Raw genomic sequence first — 21216 nt, forward strand, 5'->3', positions numbered from 1 at the left:
CCATAAAGACATCCTTTAAATCCTAAATCCAACAGAACTGTGAATTCATTTGTAAAATCTTAACATTAATTCTTGTGATATTTCTTGACTTTTAATTCAATTTTTCAGCTGTTGACTCAACTACACTTTTCTTGCCACAGTAATGAAATACAAAGATGAGTGTAAAAAACCCCATTGCTGGAGAAAATTATAGTCTAAGCAATAATGGAAGGTTAAAAATAACAAAGCGGAACCTGGCAAGGGCCAGGTAACTGAAGGAGAATAAATGGCATTGATTCCTTAATTCATATATTTATCAAGCAAGATTGGCACTGTTAAATATTGGAAACACAATAGTAAGCAAGATGGAAAACGTTCCTGGCCTCATGGAACTTGTAATCTTATGCTTCGGTTACCCTTCTTGCCCATCTCTGCCTGTTGAAATAGCATCCATCATTCAAGACCCATCTCAAAGTCTTTCCATTCTTTGGTCTTAATCTTTAAAAGCTATTCTCACATTAAAAATGTTCACATAGTCTTTTGTTTGCACAACACCTGGTAAGGCCCTTGCCAGGTTCTGCTTTGTTATTTTTAAACTTCCCATTATCGCTTCCATTACTATGAGAAGAAAAGTGTAGTTGAGTCAACAGCTGATAAATTGAAAAAGGATTGGCCCTAACGTGGTCATTATTGAGGAGGTGATTATTATGTGCAGTTCATTATACTAATCTCTCCACTTTTGTATATGTTTGAAATTTTCTTTCTTTTTTTTTTTTTTTGAGACGGAGTCTCGCTCCGTCGCCCAGGCTGGAGTGCAGTGGCCGGATCTCAGCTCACTGCAAACTCCGCCTCCCGGGTTTACGCCATTCTCCTGCCTCGGCGGCCTCCCAAGTAGCTGGGACTACAGGCGCCCGCCACCTCGCCCGGCTAGTTTTTTGTATTTTTTTTAGTAGAGATGGGGGTTTCACCGTGTTCGCCAGGGTGGTCTCGATTTCCTGACCTCGTGATCCGCCCGTCTCGGCCTCCCAAAGTGCTGGGATTACAGGCTTGAGCCACCGCGCCCGGCCTGTTTGAAATTTCTATAACAAAAGGCTAAAAAGAGAAAATAATCACATTTTTCCTCATAAAACACAATTGGTTTAAAGGGTAATTTGCAAAAGGAATTCTGGGGCAGAATTTTTTTACACAGGAAATCGTTTATTCAAATGTCAAAATTTTCATTTAAATTTGATAAGTTCCCCCTTGTTTCTTAGTTGTATTTACCATATTCACCATTCCAGCATTCCAGATTAAGCTTTCTATATGTTTCTCTGTAGCTTGCCTCCATTACAACACACATTTCTACAACTACTGCAATGTTCTGAAAAACCTAGTTCTGTTCTTGAAATGAGTTCACCTTCCCTCCCAAATCCAGGGTAATACTATTCAGCTACAAAGACAAAAGTCATGCTAGAAATCCTTTCTGCTTACAAGTAGTGCTACCTAAAATGGAGATATTGTAAGTTGAATTATGTTTCTGGGTGATTTTTTGAAAAAGATTTATGGTGCATGTCAAAGTAGGCCCTTTAGAGAGTGCCAAAATTGTGATCTGTCAAAAAAGTATATTCGTACAATATAATTATAAATGTAAATTGCAACCAAATGTTAAGAAACTTCAAAGGGCTTCGAATAAAACTTTAATTCAAATGCTCAACTGCAACCCTATTCTTTTTCTATCACTTGTGGTAGCTCAAGTTATCTGAGGGCCCAAAGTACCATTGGTATTCCTGAAAGTCTCAGGCACTAGTTCCCCAGTTACTTACAGTGCCAATTATTGTCTGTCTGCAGACCAGTACAGATCTCCTACAGCTCTGCAATGTCCCTAAATTGCTGTCTGCTCTGGCTTCTGTTCCCAGCCGCTAGCTACCACCTCTGAACTTTGGATAGTTCCTGACTTTTGTTGCAAAACCCCTTGTTTAGCAGCTCTATACTTTCTTTTGAGTGAATCTGGGTAATAGATCTCAGCTGTGATTGGTTTTCCCAGAAAGTCCATTCTATCCTCTTTATCTTTTCCAGGAATTTCTAAAAATTTCTTTCCCACTGATAAGTCTTTCTTGTTTACCCAGGCTGCGGTAGATTAAGTGTGATTTAAAATTTTTTTCCTTGGTTATTTCAAAGATAAGGGGATCAACTGAAGGGAGCTAATGGTAAGCTATTACCATTTTGGGCTAAAAATCCTTCTCAGGCTCACTATTTTCTAATGATTCACTGGTTCTAAATTGCTTAACCTCTGAGTGTACCTTTGTAGCCTCTGCTATAAAGCAGAGGAATATCAGAGAATCAGAGAAAAGGATTTGATAGCCTCTCTTGTTATCTCTTTTCCTGGCTCAAAATACTGAGCTCTAAGATATTCATGTTGTTTGTGAAATTAGACACATGATTTGAGGAAGTGGTACCTTATGAGCTGAAGGCTGGGTAGGAGTTAACATTTTTGGTAGAAGATGGGGCCCATCCCTTATTGTTTTCCCATGTAGTCACGATGGTTATTTTAGGACCATCTAGAATAAATTTACTGGTTCTTTCCTCTTCATTGGTTCCCTATTGCCCTCTCTGTTAGACAGTCTCTTTATTTCCTGCCCTTTAATTGACACTACCTTGGGAGCACCACCATACTACTCCTGCTGCTGCTGCGAAAATAATAACAATAGTAGTCATAATAGTTAAGATTTATTGAGCACTTACTGTATTCCAGACACTGTACTGAACACAAATTCTCATCAATACTTCAAAACAACTATATATAAATACATATAGTATAATAAGTGTATGTCTATTATATATAATAAATTACATACCATATAGTGTATATATTAATATAAACTAAGTAATATAGTACTACTTTACTCAACATATTAAGTCAATTGAGGCTCAGGGGAACTTGTTCAGGGTCCCACTACTGTAAGTGGCAGAGAAGCCAGGGCTGCCTGACTCCAGAGTTCCTGCATGTAACCACTATCTTGTAATATGCCTTTGCGGACACTTTTGGTAAATGTCTTTGTTAGGCTATAGGCACCTTGTGGTGACTTGGTGTATAATTTGTATCCCCAGGCTTTATCACAATGCCTGGTACAGAGCAGTTACTAAATAAATAATTGTTAAATGAATGGTCATATTCACACTCCAGCATGAGCTATACATCTAACAGACCATGACACTTACGGAGATAAATGTATTTTAAAATGATGTACAAATCTTATAGGGTCTTTAGATAGTCAATTAATCTAAAAAAATTTCAGTGTATTTACCACACAAGAAAGTAGATTTTCATCAATGTTGATTAGTTTTAAGTGATTCTTTTTGTTACTATTGTTGTTTGGAGACAGGGTCTTGCTGTGTCTCCCAGGATGGAGTGCACTGTCACGATCTTGGCTCATTGCAACCTCAGCCTCCCGAGTTCAAGCAGTCCTCCCACCTAACCGTCCCAAGTAGCCTGGGACTGCGGGTGCAAGCCACCATGTCTGGCTCATTTTTGTATTTTTAGTAGAGGCGGGGTTTCTCCAAGTTTCCCAGGCTGGTCTCGAACTCCGGGGCTCAAGCAATTTGCCCACCTTGGCCTTCCAAAGTGCTAGAATTACAGAGTTGAGTCACTGAGCCTGGCCAGAGATTCATTTTTTACTTTTCACTTTTTTCTTCTGTTTAAAGTATTTTGATGATTACATTATTTTGAATTTTATTAAAAGGAACTGTGCACACAAAAAAGTGCACAAATTGTAATGTACAGCTCAATGAATTTTCCCCAGGTGAATGCACCTATGTAATTAGCACACAGTTCAAAAAACAGAACATTCACAGAGACCCAGAAACTTCCTCATGCTGTCTTCCAGCTCCTATCCCTTTGTCTCTGATGATGAACGATGTCCTGACTTACAAACACCAAAGAGTCATGTTGGCTGTTTTTAATTTTATACAAATGGAACCATAAAGATATGCTTTTGATTTGCTCAGTACTGTGTCTGTGAGATATATGGATGTTATTGTGAGTCATTATAAATTATTCATTCTTTTCATTCTGTGGTAGTCCATTGTATAAACATATTGATACTTGCATATCCATTTTATTGTAAATGGATATTTGGGTTGCTCCCAGTTTGGACCTATAGTAACAGTGATACCATAAAATTTTTTTATGTAAGTCTTTGGAGTATATACTTAAAGTGGAACTGCTAAGTCATAGCATTTGTTGCATTTTGTTTTACAAGACCCTGCCAAACAGTTTTTCAGAGTGATTATGACAATATATTCTCCCACTTGTAGTATGTTTAAGTTCCAGTTGCTCCTCATCCTTTTCAACACTTGCCTTTATCTTTTTCAGTTTAACTGTTCTGGTGGTGTGTAATGGCATTACATTGTGCTTTTCATTTGCGTTTAGATTACTAGTGAAATCAAGTGTCTTTGGATATGTGTGTTGGCTTTTTGGGTTCTCTTTTTTGTGATGTACTTTTTTCATGTTGTTTGTCAATTATTTCTATTTGGGTGCCCATGTTTATCTTACTGATTTCTAAGAGATTTTTATACATTCTAGAGATTAATTTTTGTAGAATATAAAATTGAAAATATCTTCTGCCATTCTGTGGGTTACTTTTGCATTTGATAATTTAGCATTTTTATTAATCAGAATAGAGGCCAAACTATAGTATAGTAAGAAAACATGCAAACAAGCAGTCAAAAAAAAAAAAAAAAAGCCAAAAAAACCTACCAAAATAAAGTAAATGTTTATTTTCATCTGTGTAACTGGCTAAAATTAGGAAGCCCAGACTTGCACAGCACTGTTGCACAAAGTGGTTTGCTGTGCCAGGTTATTTCCATCTTATTTACTCCACAGGTTTTATCTTCATCAACCTGGTCAAAGCTGGATTTCCATCACACATGTGCTCAGTCCACGGGAGGTGCAAAAGGTCGAGATACACAAACTAATAGTTTTTAAACATCAAGAATTGAAAGTGGTCCACTAGCTTCTGTTCACAGGACATTGAGCCCCAAATTTGGCACATGACCATAGGTAACTGATATAGCTACTGGGAATGTATAATCTCTCGCTGGATATTCATATGCCCAGCTTAAATTCTGTTTCTATGTAGGAAAATGAAGAATGGATTTTGGGGTGATAACTGTCAGGCTGCTATCACCATCTATTTTAGGCAAGCACCGTGATAAGTAATTTGGGGAAAGGACTTACAATCTAGAGGAGAGAGATGTCTAGGATATTCAAAAGCTATATAATACCAGTTATTATGAAATAACCAATAAATAGAGGTAAATGTGTGGGGATAAAAAAACCGAACGATTTAGGTGGAGAATTTCAGAAGGTTTAGTAAAAACAATAGTTTGTGGTAGAGAAAGCACAGAATTTCAATCTCAGCAGCTTGCAGAATGTGAGTGAAGCATTCAATAAACTTGAAGCTCATAAGGTATTCTGGGTAGGGTTAGAAAATCCGGCAGGAAAGGTGTGTTGGAATCAAACCACAGAGAGTCTTAACTGTCATGTGTAAAGAATGTGAACTTTCTTCAGCAATCAGTGGCAAATAAGTGAAGCCCTTTGAAGTACTATATATCTTAACTTCAGTTTTACAGACAACTGTTTCAGCCTCCACTTTTCCATACCCACTGAAGCAATCCAACAGTGTGTGGAAATCCAGATTTAATATTTTTGTTCCTTCAAATAATTAAGATAAACTCAGTGTAAGGCAACAGTTTCATTCCAACTACCCCCGGGAGTATTGGAGTGGAAGAAGGAGTGCCATATGGTACAGCCAAGAAAATCTTCATGAGAACTGGAACACCTCTTGAAAAGAGTATTCATGAAGATGTAAATAACCTAAAATGAAAGTGGGCTCCAACGTAATATTTTGATCTGAAGTTAAAGACTGATTAAGATTTTCATGAACTTAAACTTGAATCTGTGCGATTATCAAGGGGTGTAATTGAGAGTCACATCCTTTCTAGGTCTGTAGGGAAATTCCCATCACCATTGATGAGAATTGTGCATAAAGATCATGGGAAGAGCATGGCCCTTGGGTTTCCTCTTAAACAGCCTGTAGGATTTGTTATGGTTACTTTAATGCACTGGTCCTTGGAGACACTAACTACAGTTCTGCCTCTACCTTCCATGCTGAAAATAACAAAAGTTGGGAGTGGGAGTCCCAGGAGATGTAGATGTCTTTTCATTCGTTCTTCTTTATCTACAATTGATTTATTATCAAAGGGAAAACTTCTGGCTCCATGAATGCCAAGTCGCTAAACAACAACAACAACAACAAAATGAAATCCAAATATTAGAGGGGAGAAAATGCTGCCCTATGTTCATTAAGTGACTAACTTTTCTGCGGGTTAGACTTTCTTTGGGAACTCAGGTCATTTCCTTAAGCTGCTGGGAAACTGTCAGTTCTGAGACACACTTACATGTCAGAACATTTTGGCCAGGGATATTTGGACAAGGGCAACAATGATTTTCTTTAGAGAGAGTCTTGAGCTAAGATGCAAACAATAAGGCATTGTCGAATAAAACTATGGTATGGGGATAAAGCAGGGAAAAATGATAGTTCTAAGGACAATGTTCTATTTTCTCATCCAGCTCTCAGCAAAGCTGTATGTGCAACAGTTCTAGGTCTTCTGCTGTCTTCCCATACCTGCTCAGTAACTAGCAGTATGTTTGGATTTTGATTTTGAGATAAAAGTGTCTCTTTTCCAATTCTGGCATGTATTCCAGTTTATCTTACCTGATACTTTCCATCTCTGATTACTTACTACAGAATCAGCATATACCCGGGCTATCAATTTCTGTTCCTCCTTAAAGAAAATAGACACACTTAGTTATTTTTCCCAGATGATAAGTGTCAGACCCGGCAGACATTCAATATATATTACTAAATGAATAAATACATGATAGACAAGCGCAAGCAGAAATCTCTGTATGCAAAATGTTTCCTTTTTACACATTGTAGTATTTTACACATGACAATGTTTGAGGACAGGCAAGTGTCTGTTAAAGGTGTCAAAGGATCAGGAAAAGCAACTGGAAGTGGGCAGATATAAGGGCCTCTGCTGCAGAGGTTTCAAGAGATCAGATTCATGTTGCAGAGTTCTTTTATCTCTGTCCTAGAGAAGAAGAGTAATGCATTGAATCAGTCATTTACTAAGAAGCCAATTACTTTGAAGGTAATCCTTTTTTTTTTTTCTTTTATTGCCTTTTGCCTTTTTTGAAATAAAGGATATCCTTTATTTCAAGTGTTTGTCCTGGGCCAATGAATTATACTCTTTTAAGCCCTTTGTATATGTTAACTCACTTAATCCTCACAACAAATTTGTGAGGTAGATACTATAATCATCCTGATTTTATATATGGAGAAACTGAGGCACAAAGAAGCTAATTTTGTCAAGGCCTTACAGGTGCTAAATGTTAACATTGAAATTGAAACTTAGGGAGTCTGGCTTCTGGGTCTGTTTTTATAACTATTACACTATACTTCCTCACGAGGTGACACTCGAGCAGAGACTAAATCATGACAGGGGAGACTCATGAGGCTTTCTGAGGGAAAACTCTCCAGGTAGAAGCAAATCCATGATGCAGGAGCCATATGTCTCTTTCTCAAAGAGCAGAAAGGCCAGTGTGGAAAAGTATGGGAGTCACTGAGGGGAAGAGTGCTAACAATGAGATGCAGTGACTTGTCAGCCTTGCTAAGGATTTTGGTTTGCATTTTAAGAAAAATAAAAAGGGCTGGGCATGGTGGTTCACACCTGTAATCCTAGCACTTTGGGAGGCCGAGGTGGGCAGACTGTCTGAGCTCAGGAGTTTGAGACCAGCCTGGGCAACATGGTAAGACCCTGGCTCTACTAAAAATACAAAAAATTAGCCAGGTGTGGTGGCACACGCCTGTAATCCCAGCTACTCAGGAGGCTGAGGCACGAGAATCTGTTGAACCTGGGAAGCAGAGGTTGCAGTGAGCTGAGATCGTGCCACTGCACTCCAGCCTGGGCGACACAGTGAGACTCTGTCTCCAAAAAAGAAAAGAAAAAAGAAAATGAAAAAGGCAGAAGAGGGCTTTAAGAAGAGGTGTCATGTAGTTTGACTTGTGATTTAAAAAAATATTGTTCCTGCTGTATGAATTGTGGAGGTGGAAGAAAGGGTAGAAGCAGAGAACCAAAATACTGAATATAAATAATATTTAAACAGAATATGTAAGGCAAAATCATGCATGTACACATATATATGTACAGAGTCAGGCTTATCTTCTAAAACTGTATAGTTCTCAAAATTGCTTACCCAGTGAAATATGTTTTAGCAAAAATAGGTCACAAAATCATTTTAATACTCTCTAAAACATTTTCAGATTTTTAGAAATTGCTGATAGAACCTGTGGTTTGGTGTGGCTCTCTCTAGCTAAATGATGTCCCTGTCTGAGCCACAACTTGACATAGGGAGCCCTCATAACCTTTCATTGACATGCCCATTATATTGACAGTCATTAGGTCCTTGACACTCAGCATTTAGTTGCAGCTGGAAGGTGGCTGGGGGAACTGCCTGTACTCCGTAGCTAGCTTTGCCCCTGGTGCTAGGGAATTCTCTAGACCCTGGACATCTCAGCTCCACTATGTCCTGACATCACCTGCTGCACAGCCTGTGTCACCTCTACAAACGTTGGGCTGCTACTGAGCAGCAGGAAGCCGCTATCTGTGTTCTTATTGCTGGATCAGTGGCAGCTGCCTCTGAGTCTGCTCAGCTGCCCTGGGGTGGGAAGGTGGGAACCTGCATCTGTTCCAGAATTGTTTTGAGGTCTGATATCCACCTCCGTAGTTGCTGTTGGGTTAAGTTTTATTAAGATAGTCTTTAGCAACCTAGACAGAAATGTTTTAATATTCAAACAATTGTTACAGATGCATGCATACATACTGGGTAACAAGTATCCTTTCTTGGACTATGAAGGAAGTGGTGGAGTAGAGAGAATTGGTCATATTCTGGATATATTTTGAAAGCAGAGCCAAGAGTTAATTGCTAATGGATGGCACGTAGGGTATGAAAGAGGCAACAAGAACGACTTCCAGGTCATGACTTGATGCCCGAGTGATTGGAAGAAGACTGGGAGGAGGACAGGTTTTGTGAGTGAGAATGAAGCATTTGGTTTTAGACATAGTAAGTTTGAAACGCTTGTTCAATATCCAAGTGGAGCCTCAGGTGCCTGTTTGATCTGTGAGTCTAGAGTTCAGAGGAACAGTTAGAACCCTTTCAGGAATGATTAACTCAATGACCTGATAAACAATTTCCATTCACCTGGTGAGAATCATGTGTCTTAAGACAGAACATTTCATAATTCCCTGCCTATTTCAATGTTCATAAATACAAACCCCCAGATCTGTGTGAAAGATTTCACAATAGTTCAGCTTTCTGATGTTTAGCTATATAAAACGTAAGAATAAGACCATATATAGCTTGTTAATCTAGTACTTCTTTCTCCTCTCTCATCCCTTCCTTGAAGAAGCAGGCACTAAAGATGCTTAAATGAAGCGTTGATTGAAAATCTCACTTTAGCAAATGAGATAATGCTAAATCTATAAATACCAAGCCTAAATTCAGATATTACTGGGAAGGAAGTATAGTTTTAAGATGGGAGATTGAAGATTAAAAAAAAAAAGCTTATAGCATTTTTATGGTATGTCAGGCTCAGATTGAAAAACCAAGAGGACATTTTAAAACTTGAAATAAAATCAAAACAAAGCAAAAAAAGCTAGTTTTGGAGCAAACAGATTTGAGAGAGAGGAATCTCAGAGTGAGTAGTATCACTTTGACATCTCTGTTATATGGCTCTAAAAACATCTTTTCTTGAGTTTTAACTTGGGATGATTTTGTGAAACAGGAATCACAAAACTACAGTGAGTACAAAGAAAATGTTTTAATAAAATATTCAATACAGTATTTCCCTGTGGGGATTCTAGAAGAAGAAGTAAGAAGCTGAAGGAAGTGATTGTCACTGTTGGGAACCCAGTCCTAAATGAGACAAGACTTAGCTTTCCTCCAAAGACACCTTGTCCAGCTCTGCCCAACAGGCTGCAATGAGATGGACCAGGAGACCTTCAGGAGTCACCGACAGACCAAGTGAATGAACTGAATCCACTTACAAACAGATCCACTTAAACGGTTTTTGCCTCAGGCTTCCTACCAAATGCAGTATCATGGAGACAGGAGAAGGTTGATATACAAAAGACATTAACATGATTTTGTTTTTTCTCCTCCTATTCTATTCGCATTTCCAGAGTGATCATTAGTAACAGAGAGATCTGTGGTTTCACCAACTAAGCATTTCAAACAGATTTCATTTCTTGACTAAATTTTGTGCTCAAGGCCTGTTACTATTAGTGATTCTTGTGTTTCAAATTGAGAGAAACGAGAGCATACCCACTCCTACACATAACTTAAGCATATCACTGAGAATTCTACACATATGAAACAAGCATAAGCCATGAATCCTCCACTTTGTGTGTTACTTTTTATTACTACAGAAAGTGCTGTTGCTTGAATATGAATATCATTTAGTGTAATAAAATGTGGAAAGACACATTATTGTGTTCCAGCTCTGGTTCAGTCTGACAGTGCCTGGCATAAACCATCGAAACTTGATAAAAGACTGTCTTGGGGTTATCTTGCTGTCATGATTCCGATGTGTTTTGATTCCCTTCTGGAGTCATAAATTGCACCTTTGGTACCATGAGGGAAGAGTTGTTCCTTCGGATAGAATTGTTCCTCCTCATGGAATTGTTTCTTCTCATGGAGTTGCGCTTCCTCAGAGAATTCTGATGAGACAGTTCACTCTTTTGGAGGGTCTGAATAAGGATGGAAGGTTTCTCATCCAGCTCTCGGGCACTGCACCGTGGAGCAGCTACTTTAACAGTGTTGCCAAATTTGGAGTAATCCACAGAGTACACTCCTTCTTCCTCAGTCACAATGGACACAAAGCGGTGGCCCCATTGGATCTCCTCAGCGATGTAGGAGGTTCGTGCTTGTGTGGTGATGCCAGTAGTTTCAACCACTCCTTCCAGAATAACTATGACCTCCAAGTCTTGGTTGGCCAGGTCAGTTGCTGAGATGTCATATAGGGGGCTGCGCTTGTCAATCACGTGGCAGATGATTAAAGGGGCCACCAGAAAAATGTTATTGCTCTCGATTGGGTTATCAACAGGAATGTCTAGTTGGTGAATAGGGACCACCTCCCCTTCAGGTGTAGTTGTTTTCTTCACCACCTGGATGCGCACAGAGGCACTAATGATCATGCTTTTCCTCAGGTCACCCACTCGGAACATGAAGCACAGCTTGCCATTTCGGACGGCAATCACAGCGTGGCGGCTGAAAATCAAAGTTTCTGCCCTTCTGTGAGCCTGAGCTGTTTTCATGAAAATGCAGCCTAACATGACTGCATTGATGATCAAACCCACAATATTCTGGAGAATCAAAACCGTGATGGCCAAAGGGCACTCCTCTGTCATCATCCTTCCTCCAAACCCAATGGTAACTTGAACTTCAATGGAGAAGAGAAAGGCAGAAGTGAAAGACCTGTGAGGAAGGATATCAGAAAAGAACACCATCAGGTCACATTTTGAATAATGAAATAATATGCCAGGCTGAACTTTTCATTTCTTCCACTAGAGACTATTAAATGCTTGCAGACAGACTAGCCAAATTAAACTTGTAAAATGCCAAATTCTAAACTGTGTTTAGAACAGTCTCTCTCTCTCTTGCATGCATCTACCTCCAGACTTCTGGAGATTAACATTCTATTAATTCATTGAGTTCCTTTAAGCCAAGGCCTAATTAACATTCTATTAATGTTTCACAGGTCACATAGTGATGGGCTTAACTGTGTAAAAGATTAATATATTTTTATATAAAGGCATATTTTACATTGCGAAATACTTCACTTTCACAAAGGCACAGTTTACTCTGTAAAACTTTCTACCAGGTAGATGTTTATTATTTATTGCATATCTATGTTTAGGAGACTTGAGTCATATGGAAGGTACTGAGTACTGAGTGAACTTATTATTTATAATCTTTAAAATCATATTCATTAGCTAATGCTTATTTTGTATCTCATATAGAAATAGCACAGTGCTAAAAAAAAACTGGCATAAAACACATTATTACAAACAACTAGTATTTTCAATAGAAGGGAATGGTTTTCCATTTGGAAAGAAAAGTGTCTTATTGATGATCTAATTTTGTTCTTTTAAGTCAGGGGTCCCCAAGCCCCCCAGGCCAGGGACCAGTAGTGGTCCATGGCTTGTCAGGAACCAGGCCACACACAGCAGGAGGTGAATAGTGGGTAAGCCAGCATTACTGGTAGCCAGAGCTCTGCCTCCAGTCAGGTCAGTGGAGGTACTGTATTCTCATAGGATAGCGAACCCTATTGTGAACTGCGCATGTGGGAGATCTAGGTTACCCCCTCCTGATGAGAATCTAATGCCTGATGATCTGAGGTGGGATAGTTTTATCCCCACACCATCCCCATCCCCCAACCCCATCAGTGGAAAAATTGCCTTCCACAAAACCAGTCCCTGGCTCCAAAAAGGTTGGGGAGTGCTACTCTAGGTGTTCTGGAGAATACTGAAATGATGAAAGGGAGAACTAGAGGCAGAAACTAGTAAATCACTGTGTCAAGATCTCATACAGATACGCCTTATTTTATTCTACTCTGCTGTAATGTACTTTGCAGATACTGCATTTTTATAAATTGAAGGTCTGTGGCAACCTTTGTACAGCAAGTCTGTTAGCACAATTTTTTCAAAAGCGCGTGCTCACTTTGTGTCTCTGTGTCACATTTTGGTAATTCTCACAAGATTTCAAACTTTTTCATTGTTATTACATCAGTTACCATGATGTGTGATTAGTGATATTTGATGTCACGATTGTCATCGTTTAGGGCAGCAGTCCCCAGCCTTTTTGGCAAAGGGACTGATTTTGTAGAAGACAATACTGGGGGGTGTATGGGGGGAAAATGGTTTCGAGATGAAACTATTCTACCTCAGATCATCAGGAATTAGATTCTTACGAGGAACCCGCAGCCTAGATCCCTCACCTGCGCAGATCACAATAGGGTTCGCACTCCTATGAGGATCTGATGCCCCCGCTGATGTGACAGGAGGCAGAGCTCAGGAGGTAATGTTTGCTCCCCTGCTGTTCACCTCCTGCTATGTGGCTTGGTTTCTAACAGGCCACAGGCCAGCACTGGTCTGCAGACCAAGGACTGAGAACCCCTAGTTTGGGGCACCATGAGCCATGCCCACATAAGGTGACAATCAATAAATGTGTATGTTCTGACTCCTCCACTGACCAGCTGCTCCCTTGTTTCTCCCCTTTTCCTTGGGATTTCCTGTTCCCTGAGACACAGCACTACTGAAATGAGGTCAGTTAATAGCCTTACAAAGAACACTAAGCGTTCAAGTAAAGGAAATATTTGCTGCCTCTCACTTTAAATCAAAAGCAAAAATGATTAAGCTGGTGAGGAAGGCAAGTCAAAAGCCACACTAGGCCAAAGATTAGGCCTATTGTGCCAAACAGCTAAGTTGTGAACAATGGAAAGAAAAAGTTTTGAAAAAATTCAAAGTGCTACTCCAGTGAAGACACAAATGATAAGACAGCGAAATAGCTGCATTGCTGAGATGCAGAAAGTCTGAGTGGTCTGGACAAAAGACCAAATCGGGCACAACATTCCCCTAAGCCAAAGCCTAAACTAGAGCAAGGCCCTAATTCTCTTCAATTCTATGTGAAGGATGAGAGGTGAGGAAGCTGCAACAGTAAAGTTTAAAGCTAGAAGAGATTGGTTCAGGAGGCTTAAGAAAAGAAGCCACCTTCAAAGCAGAAAAGTGCAAGGTGAAGCACCAAGTGCTGATAGAGGAGCTGCAGCAAGTTGTCCAAAAGATCTAGCTAAGAAAATTAGTAAAGGTGGCTGCACTAAACAACAGATTTTCAGTGTTGAAAATGAAACAGCCTTCTATTGGAAGAAGACATTACCCACAACTTTCATAGCTAGACAGAAGTCAATGCCTGGCTTCAAAGCTTCAAAGTTCAGGCTAACTCTTGTTAGGAACTAATGCAGCTGGTAACATCAAGTTGAAGCCAATGGTCATTGACCACTCTGAAAATCCTGAAGCCCTGAAGCATATAAAGTGACTCTGCCTGCACTCTATAAGTAGCAGTATAAAGGCTAGAGGACAGCATATCTGTTTGCAGCATGATTTATTAAATATTTGAAGCCCACTGCTGAGACCTACTGCTCAGAAAAAAAGATTCCTTCAAAATATTACTGCCCATTGACAAAGCACCTAGTCACTCAAGTGCTCTGATGGAGATGTAGAAGGAGATGATTGCTGTTTTTATGCCTGTTAACACAACATCCATTCTACAGCCATGAGTCAAGGAGTAATTTTGACTTTCAAGGCCTGTTACTTAAGAAATTTACATTTCATAAGGCTATTGCTGACATAGATAGTGATTCCTCTGATGGAGCTGGGTAAAGTAAATTGAAAACCATCTGGAAAGGATTCATCATTCTAGATGCCATTAAGAACATTTGCGATTCATGGCAGGAGGTCAGAATATTAACATTAACAGGAGTTGGGAAGAAGTTGATTGTAATTCTCATGAATGAGTTTGAGAGGTTCGATACTTCAGTGGAGGGAGTCACTGCACATGTGGTAGAAATAGCAAGAGAACTAAAATTAGAAGCGGATCCTGAGGATGTGACTGAATTGCTGCAATCTCATGGTAAAACTTGGATGAATGAGGCGTTGCTTCTTCTGGACAAGCAACGAAAGTGGTTTCTTGAGATGGAATCTACTCTTGGTGAAGATGCTGTGAACACTGTTGAAATGACAAAAAAGAATTTAGAAGATTACATAAACTTAGTTGATAAAGCAGTGGCAGGTTTTGAGAGGATTGACTCCAGTTTTGAAAGAATTTCTACTGTGGGTAAAATGCTATCAAACAGCATCACACATTACAGATAAATCTTTTGTGAAAAGAAAAGTCAATTGATGCAGCAAACTTCATTGTCATATTTTAAGAAGTTGCCACAGCCACCCCTACCTTCAGCAACCACTACCTGGATCAATCAGCAGCCATCAATATCGAGGCTAGTCCCACCACCAGGAAAAAGACCACATCTTGCAGAAAGCTCAGATGATTATTAGTATTTTTTAGCATTAGAATATTTTTTGAATTGAGAGATGTACATTTTTCAACCATAATGGTATTACATACTTATTAGATTACAATATAATGTAAATGTTGTATATGTACTGGGAAACAAAAAAGTCTGTGTAACTGGCTTTATTGTGATATTTGCTTTATTGCAATGGTCTGGAACCAAAACTGCAATATCTCTAAGGTGTATCTGTAATTAATATTATACTAACTTGAATTTTCTCACTTTGGCCTAATCCTGTGAAAGAAGCAAAGGGAAGGAACCAAGAAGTTGTAGGATTTTCTTGGGAAGCTTTTTCAAATAGAACATCTACTCCCTATCTTAGTGAATAAACATTGATTTGATAGGCTGAGGTTGGATCTGGGTAAGATGCTTTTGAAAAGTTCTCAGGTGATTCTCATTTACCCCCATATGGGAAGCACCACATTTATTACTATCAATTTATAACACTTAATTTCACAACTAGTACTGCTGTGGCTTCTTCGTGGAAAAGAGATTAGTCCTATCTTTGCCCCCAACCCCAATTTCCAACTTCTCTAACTTTATAGAAGACAAGCCACACATTAGCAGTCTCTCAAAGTATTACCTATTTATTAATGCTATGGACAGCAGGTGAGAAAAATGTTTAAAAACATTTGAATACTTGGTATATACAGTGCACTTTTGTAGAAAACCATAAGGGATAAGCAAGAATACATGGATTATTCTTTTGATTCGTTTTTAAGTGGAGTGCGAAAGTTGCCTATTTCTTTTGGTGCTAAAATGATTCATGGAAAACTACAGTAATTGCCTATTGCACCAGCTACCCACAAAAAGATATCTGGTATAGCCCCAAAACACGGCGAAAAATAAAAATGGACCCCAGAGAAGGGGTATGGATAAAACACTGATTTCTGATAATGTATCCATACTTCAGAGAGCAATCTAATGATAAATATCCCAAATGGTTTGTTTTAATGGTTTAAGAGACTATTCATGTGGATATTTTATATATTGTTTAGGAATTCTAAATATTACATATGGTACAAGATCCAGCTTTTTACTGACACTTGCTATGCTAAACAATCTCAAGAGATAAAAGTGTTTAGCTGTTCCTTTGTTCTGTTACAGAGAGAGGTAGGCTGGATAATATTGAGAAAGAGGAAATATATTGGTCTATTTTTTGACTCATATTAAATGAAGGAGTCAAAGAGACTCCTTGAAGGAGAAAATATATGAAGGAGAAAATGAGTCACCCTAAAAGAAGAATGGTCAAACATTATTTGGAAATACTGGTGAATATTCAATGAAAAATGTTGTTTCCAATTTTAGTGATATGATTGGACATTGAATTTACAAAGAGAAAAACGCAAAGAATTAGAATTATTATTAGTCACCTTTTAAATTCTCATTGGGAGAGAATGAATATTTTTAAGGTTTGCTGTTATTATTTCTTTTATCTCTTTTTTATCAGTATCTATCATATAATTTAGAGTAAACATTTATTTTGATATGAAAATGATTCACCAATTATCAGTGCCAGTAAGTTTCTTAAAGAGATATATTATAGATAATGATATTTGATCTTAGAATATCTATTGAATGTTTTTTTTTTTTTTTTTTTTTTGAGACGGAGTCTCGCTGTGTCACCCAGGCTGGAGTGCAGTGGCGCGATCTCGGCTCACTGCAAGCTCCGCCTCCCGGGTTCCCGCCATTCTCCCGCCTCAGCCTCCGAGTAGCTGGGACTACAGGCGCCCGCCACCGCGCCCGGCTAGTTTTTTGTATTTTTAGTAGAGACGGGGTTTCACCGTGTTAGCCAGGAGGGTCTCGATCTCCTGACCTCGTGATCCACCCGCCTCGGCCTCCCAAAGTGCTGGGATTACAGGCTTGAGCCACCGCGCCCGGCCTCTATTGAATGTTTTAACGGATATTTTAAGTATTGTGTTTTCTTTATATCTGGTATGGTGATGATCTCCTATGTTTTCCAACTGCATTTTCTTTGAGACAACAGTTCCTGACAAGTTTGAAAAAGGGAAATAATAATCAATATTAAAAGCAATACATCAATTCAATAGTTTTTGCTCCTCAAAAATTGAGCTGAAATCTGTGGTGTGTGATTCCTGCGCACTAATGCTGCCTTTCTCCTTGAAAGACTGGTATTGTAGTTACTTAGCAAATGGAAGGGTAGACAAGTTCACAGTCTGGGGTCCACTTTCTGCAGTGATATGCTAGCTTCATAAGGTTTCAGAGTCACTAGAGGTCCCATCCTTTACAGTCTCCTGGTATCATAATGCTTTTTCAAGTTTCCTTGCTTTGTGAATTATGTGAATTTAAAATGTTCTTTTAAAAATGTTTTGAAAAATTTTCCAGTATTATTACTACTGTTTTGATTCACAGTGAATATCTTGGTAATTGGTATAATTTATCTCTTTCCACCTCCCAACAACAACAACAAATTAAGAAACAAATCACCTCAACTAAATGTTCTTAAACCATGTGAAAGTGAGAGAGGAGAATCACTGAAATCAAATTCAATTTACCTGTCTTTGAGATACTTATGATATGAGAAAGAAGCCAAAGTTAGGTAATCTAAGAACTGTCTTGTCCTTATTCTATTTAAACTTTGAAAGAAGAGTACAACATTAAATTGCTTTTATATAACCCCTTCCATAAAATTTTGGACTAATTTTCATTAAAAAGTAGCAATTTCTAGTTCTGAATCTTAGCACAACTTTTAATTTCTGAATCCTATGCAAGCAATCAGCTATGTTATGATAATCTCGATAAAGAAGGAATGATATTTATTTCTTTTTTTAGTGGATTTTTAATCTAGGACACTGTCCCCCAGGACCTCCCTATTTTTTTTTCTTATTATTTCTGAAAGTGTCATGGGTTAGAAGAGTCATAGAAAAATGTCCACTAGCATAATTTTTTTTGTTGATCAGAGATATTTAACTGTGGACACTGAGACTACGGACAGCAGCTTTTTCATACTGAACTAAATGTGTGTGCTTTTGGAGTAAAGCACTCTGTGTTATCCTCTGAATTACAATTTTTTTTTTTTTTTTTTGATAACTGGTACCACATTTTCAAGGCTAGTCCAAAGGACTGAAGCTTAGATTTTCAGAGACTCTTCATCCATAAAGCTGCATTTAAAAAAATATTTACTGTGTTAGGTTTTGTTCTTTATTGTGCTTTTTTGTTTCTGAAGATTCTAAAACAAACCCTTTATTTCACTTTCAATTAAATAACAGAATGATAAGAGAAAAGGCATTTTGACATCTTTTTCTCTACTGTTTTCAACCCCTGCCTCATCCCACTACATTCTTACCTGACATTAGTCACACACACAGTGGACTCCAAACCACTTTTCTCCATTCCACTTTTCTCCATGTAAGCATAGATGTCCCCATGGGCAAAGGCCACCAGCCACCACATGATAGCGAAGAGCAGCCAGCTGCAGAGGAAGGACATGGTAAAGATGACCAGCGTGTGGCGCCATTTCAGGTCCACCAAGGTGGTGAAGATGTCCTGCAGAAAGCGTCCTTGCTCACGGATGTTCTTGTGCGCCAGGTTGCAGGCCCCGCTCTTGGCGATGAAGCGGGCTTTGGGGAGGCGGTCTCGGATGCGCGGCTTGCGCAGGTTCTCCGCGGCGATGCGCGCCAGCACATACTCCTCCGGGATGATACTCTTTCTGGCCAACATCGTCCTGTCACCATAGCCAGCTTAGCCACCTGCCTGTCACCTGCCTCTCCGTCCCTGGACACCCGTCCTCCTGCACGAGGGAAACAGTCATTAAAAACTTAAAAATCCACCCTATGCTCACCTCTTGGTCCTTGTATTCAAGGATATGTTTGTACATGCGCGAGGTGACATGCAAAACCAAAACTGATTTTTCACTAACCCAAACATGAGTCTAGCTTGTGCTTGAGTTCTGGGATCTCAGAAAAATTACTTGGTTTTAATAAAAAGAACTGTTTCAATTTTTCTTATCTTCTGAGCACATATGGACATAGCCTTAGCTAAACAAAACCAAGAGCCTTCCGGTAAACAGCAGGCTCAAAGATAATTCTCTGCGATGAACCGCGTCTATAAATTAGTGCAAGACTACAGCACGTGGCGTCAATCAAGAAGATTAAGACCAGTTGGGTGCACGATCTACTTACTTATTAAAGTACTTAGATGATGTAGCAGTATTAAAAGTGAAGAGGGGAAATTCTTCCTCCGTTATTTTTAGAAGTAAGCAAAGGCCGTGACTCCTCGCGCAGTATAAATAACATGTAATCTGACAAAATTATAGTAAGTGGTGTGCTATAGAATTTATAAATTATAAGAATTATTTTAAATGCGAAAGAATGAGTTGCATCTAAAAAAAAAACAGTTAAAAAAGTTCCTGTGGAAATCATAATATTATAAATTGAAAAATTGAACACTTTTTTTTTTTTTTTAAACAACTAAGGAATCAAATATACACGGTGCGGGGGGAGAAAAAAAATCCAGACAACAGCCTGCGGGGTGCAGTAGGGTGTGCGCCCCGAAAAGTCCATCCAACACTGCAAGCCTCTCCGGTGTTTTGCATTTTAAATCATTTATGGGGACGCGGACAGCCTCCCCCTCCCCTCCCCCGGAGCAGCTTTGAAACTTACAGACTCCGGGCAGCGGGCGCGGCGGCTGGACCTCCTTGCACACGCCGGCGGGCCGCGGGCAGGTCCCTCGCTCTCCCATCCTGGCGCGCGGGACCAGGGGCCGCCAGGCCGGAGGGACAGATTGGGGGCTGCGTGTCCTATGGAGAAGAGTTAAAATAATAAAAGGTGCAACTGAATCTAAACGCAGGGAGGGCTAGAGGAAGGGGGATGGGTGTAGATCTTCCCCTCCCCCTGCTCAGCTCAACTCCCTTGGCCACTTCAGTGGGAGGAGGAGGGACAAGGGGGTTGAGGGGGATGCTCCACAAATCAGCCTCCCAGTTAGGGCTTTGACGCACGCCAGACCTCGGAAGCCGCCGCTGTCGCGGAGTAGGGGGCGGGCGGGGAGGGGGCGAGCGCGAGTCCCCGGGAGGTAGGGATCAGGCCAGAGGGAGGGACGACCCGGGGGAGGGCGGGACCTGCGGAGCCAGCTCCTTTCCAGTAGCCGCGACCCCCTGCCGCCAGCGTGACACACAAGTCTTTAAAAGGCTCTCTGCTCAGGGGAGAGAACTTTCTGAGTCCAAGTTCACTGACGTAAGGAGATTTAATTTTAATTTTATTTTGTAACCTAGGTAGATAACTGGGCTTCTTCATGATAACTGGGCTACTTCGGACTGAATAAAAGCAGAGAGGTCAGAAAATATTCTTCCAAGGCGTTCAAGCTGTGGGCACACGCAATTATTTACATTAAATTTCCACCTGCTAGGAGAGATGCAGGTGGAAGATGTTCTGAAACCCACTCTAGTAAACTATTTCTTCACCAGCCAAAGCCAGGGAATTAAACACACACACACACACACACACACCCCTCAAAACAGCGACTGCCCCCCCCCCCCGCCCCGCCCTATCCCTTAAGGAAAAAAAAAAAAAAGAAAAAAGAAACCACTGGCAGTGGCTCCCGATGGAGAAATTTTGCCCCAAACAGGGAACGCCGTTAACACTTCAGCGCTGATAAGGCCAGGTCACTCGGTCTTCAGTAATTGGTTGCTTTCTGAAATGTTGCAGCTTCTTCCTCTGTCTAGATGGTCTGAATGATAAAACAGAGCATTTGCGTACAAAAAAGGTTATACAATAAACATCTATAGCTTTTTGAAAAGGAGCCAGCGAAGACAAATGTGCTTTTTCCCACAGGTCAAGCCTCCTGATTTTGGCACTTGCGTTAATGGAAACTTTAATTCTTGGAAGTTTCACGTATTTTCCAAGACTCGGGCCGAAAGTGTATGGAGCATAAACAATGTATTCATTTAATTACCCAAAGACCTAAAATTAGTCTTTAATGATGACAAATTAAGAACATTTTTTTCCCCTTGTGGTTAGATCTCTTTAACCCCGGTAAGCCCAGGATCCTA

At 39.8% G+C, this 21216-nt stretch overlaps 1 protein-coding gene across 2 annotated transcripts; it reads right to left on the reverse strand.

Moving 5' to 3' along the window:
• Positions 1–10474: 10474 nt before the first annotated feature.
• On the reverse strand, positions 10475–20350 carry KCNJ8 (potassium inwardly rectifying channel subfamily J member 8). Of its 2 annotated transcripts, none has more exons than XM_010361204.2 (4): positions 20287–20350; positions 19832–19968; positions 18517–18960; positions 10475–11557 (listed from the first exon to the last, which is right to left on the reverse strand). In XM_010361204.2, the coding sequence occupies exons 3-4, from the start codon at positions 18888–18890 to the stop codon at positions 10657–10659; spliced, it is 1275 nt and encodes a 424-aa protein (XP_010359506.1). In that variant the 5' UTR covers positions 18891–18960; positions 19832–19968; positions 20287–20350; the 3' UTR covers positions 10475–10656. The 2 variants fall into 2 exon arrangements, with proteins under 2 accessions (XP_010359506.1, XP_030795794.1); XM_030939934.1 differs by lacking the exon at positions 20287–20350 and adding an exon at positions 20174–20191.
• Positions 20351–21216: the final 866 nt, after the last annotated feature.

The sequence above is a fragment of the Rhinopithecus roxellana genome, chromosome 10 (assembly GCF_007565055.1).
Source record: "Rhinopithecus roxellana isolate Shanxi Qingling chromosome 10, ASM756505v1, whole genome shotgun sequence".
NCBI classification, from domain to species: Eukaryota; Metazoa; Chordata; class Mammalia; order Primates; family Cercopithecidae; genus Rhinopithecus; species Rhinopithecus roxellana.

What these genes read in the sequence shown, in the direction of transcription:
- KCNJ8 (XM_010361204.2), bottom strand. Translation starts at nt 18,890, where the DNA reads ATGTTGGCCAGAAAGAGTATCATCCCGGAGGAGTATGTGCTGGCGCGC. An exon ending in GTGTGTGTGACTAATGTCAG is followed by an intron (nt 11,558 to 18,516) that starts GTAAGAATGTAG and finishes CCTTCCTCACAG; the next exon opens with GTCTTTCACTTCTGCCTTTC.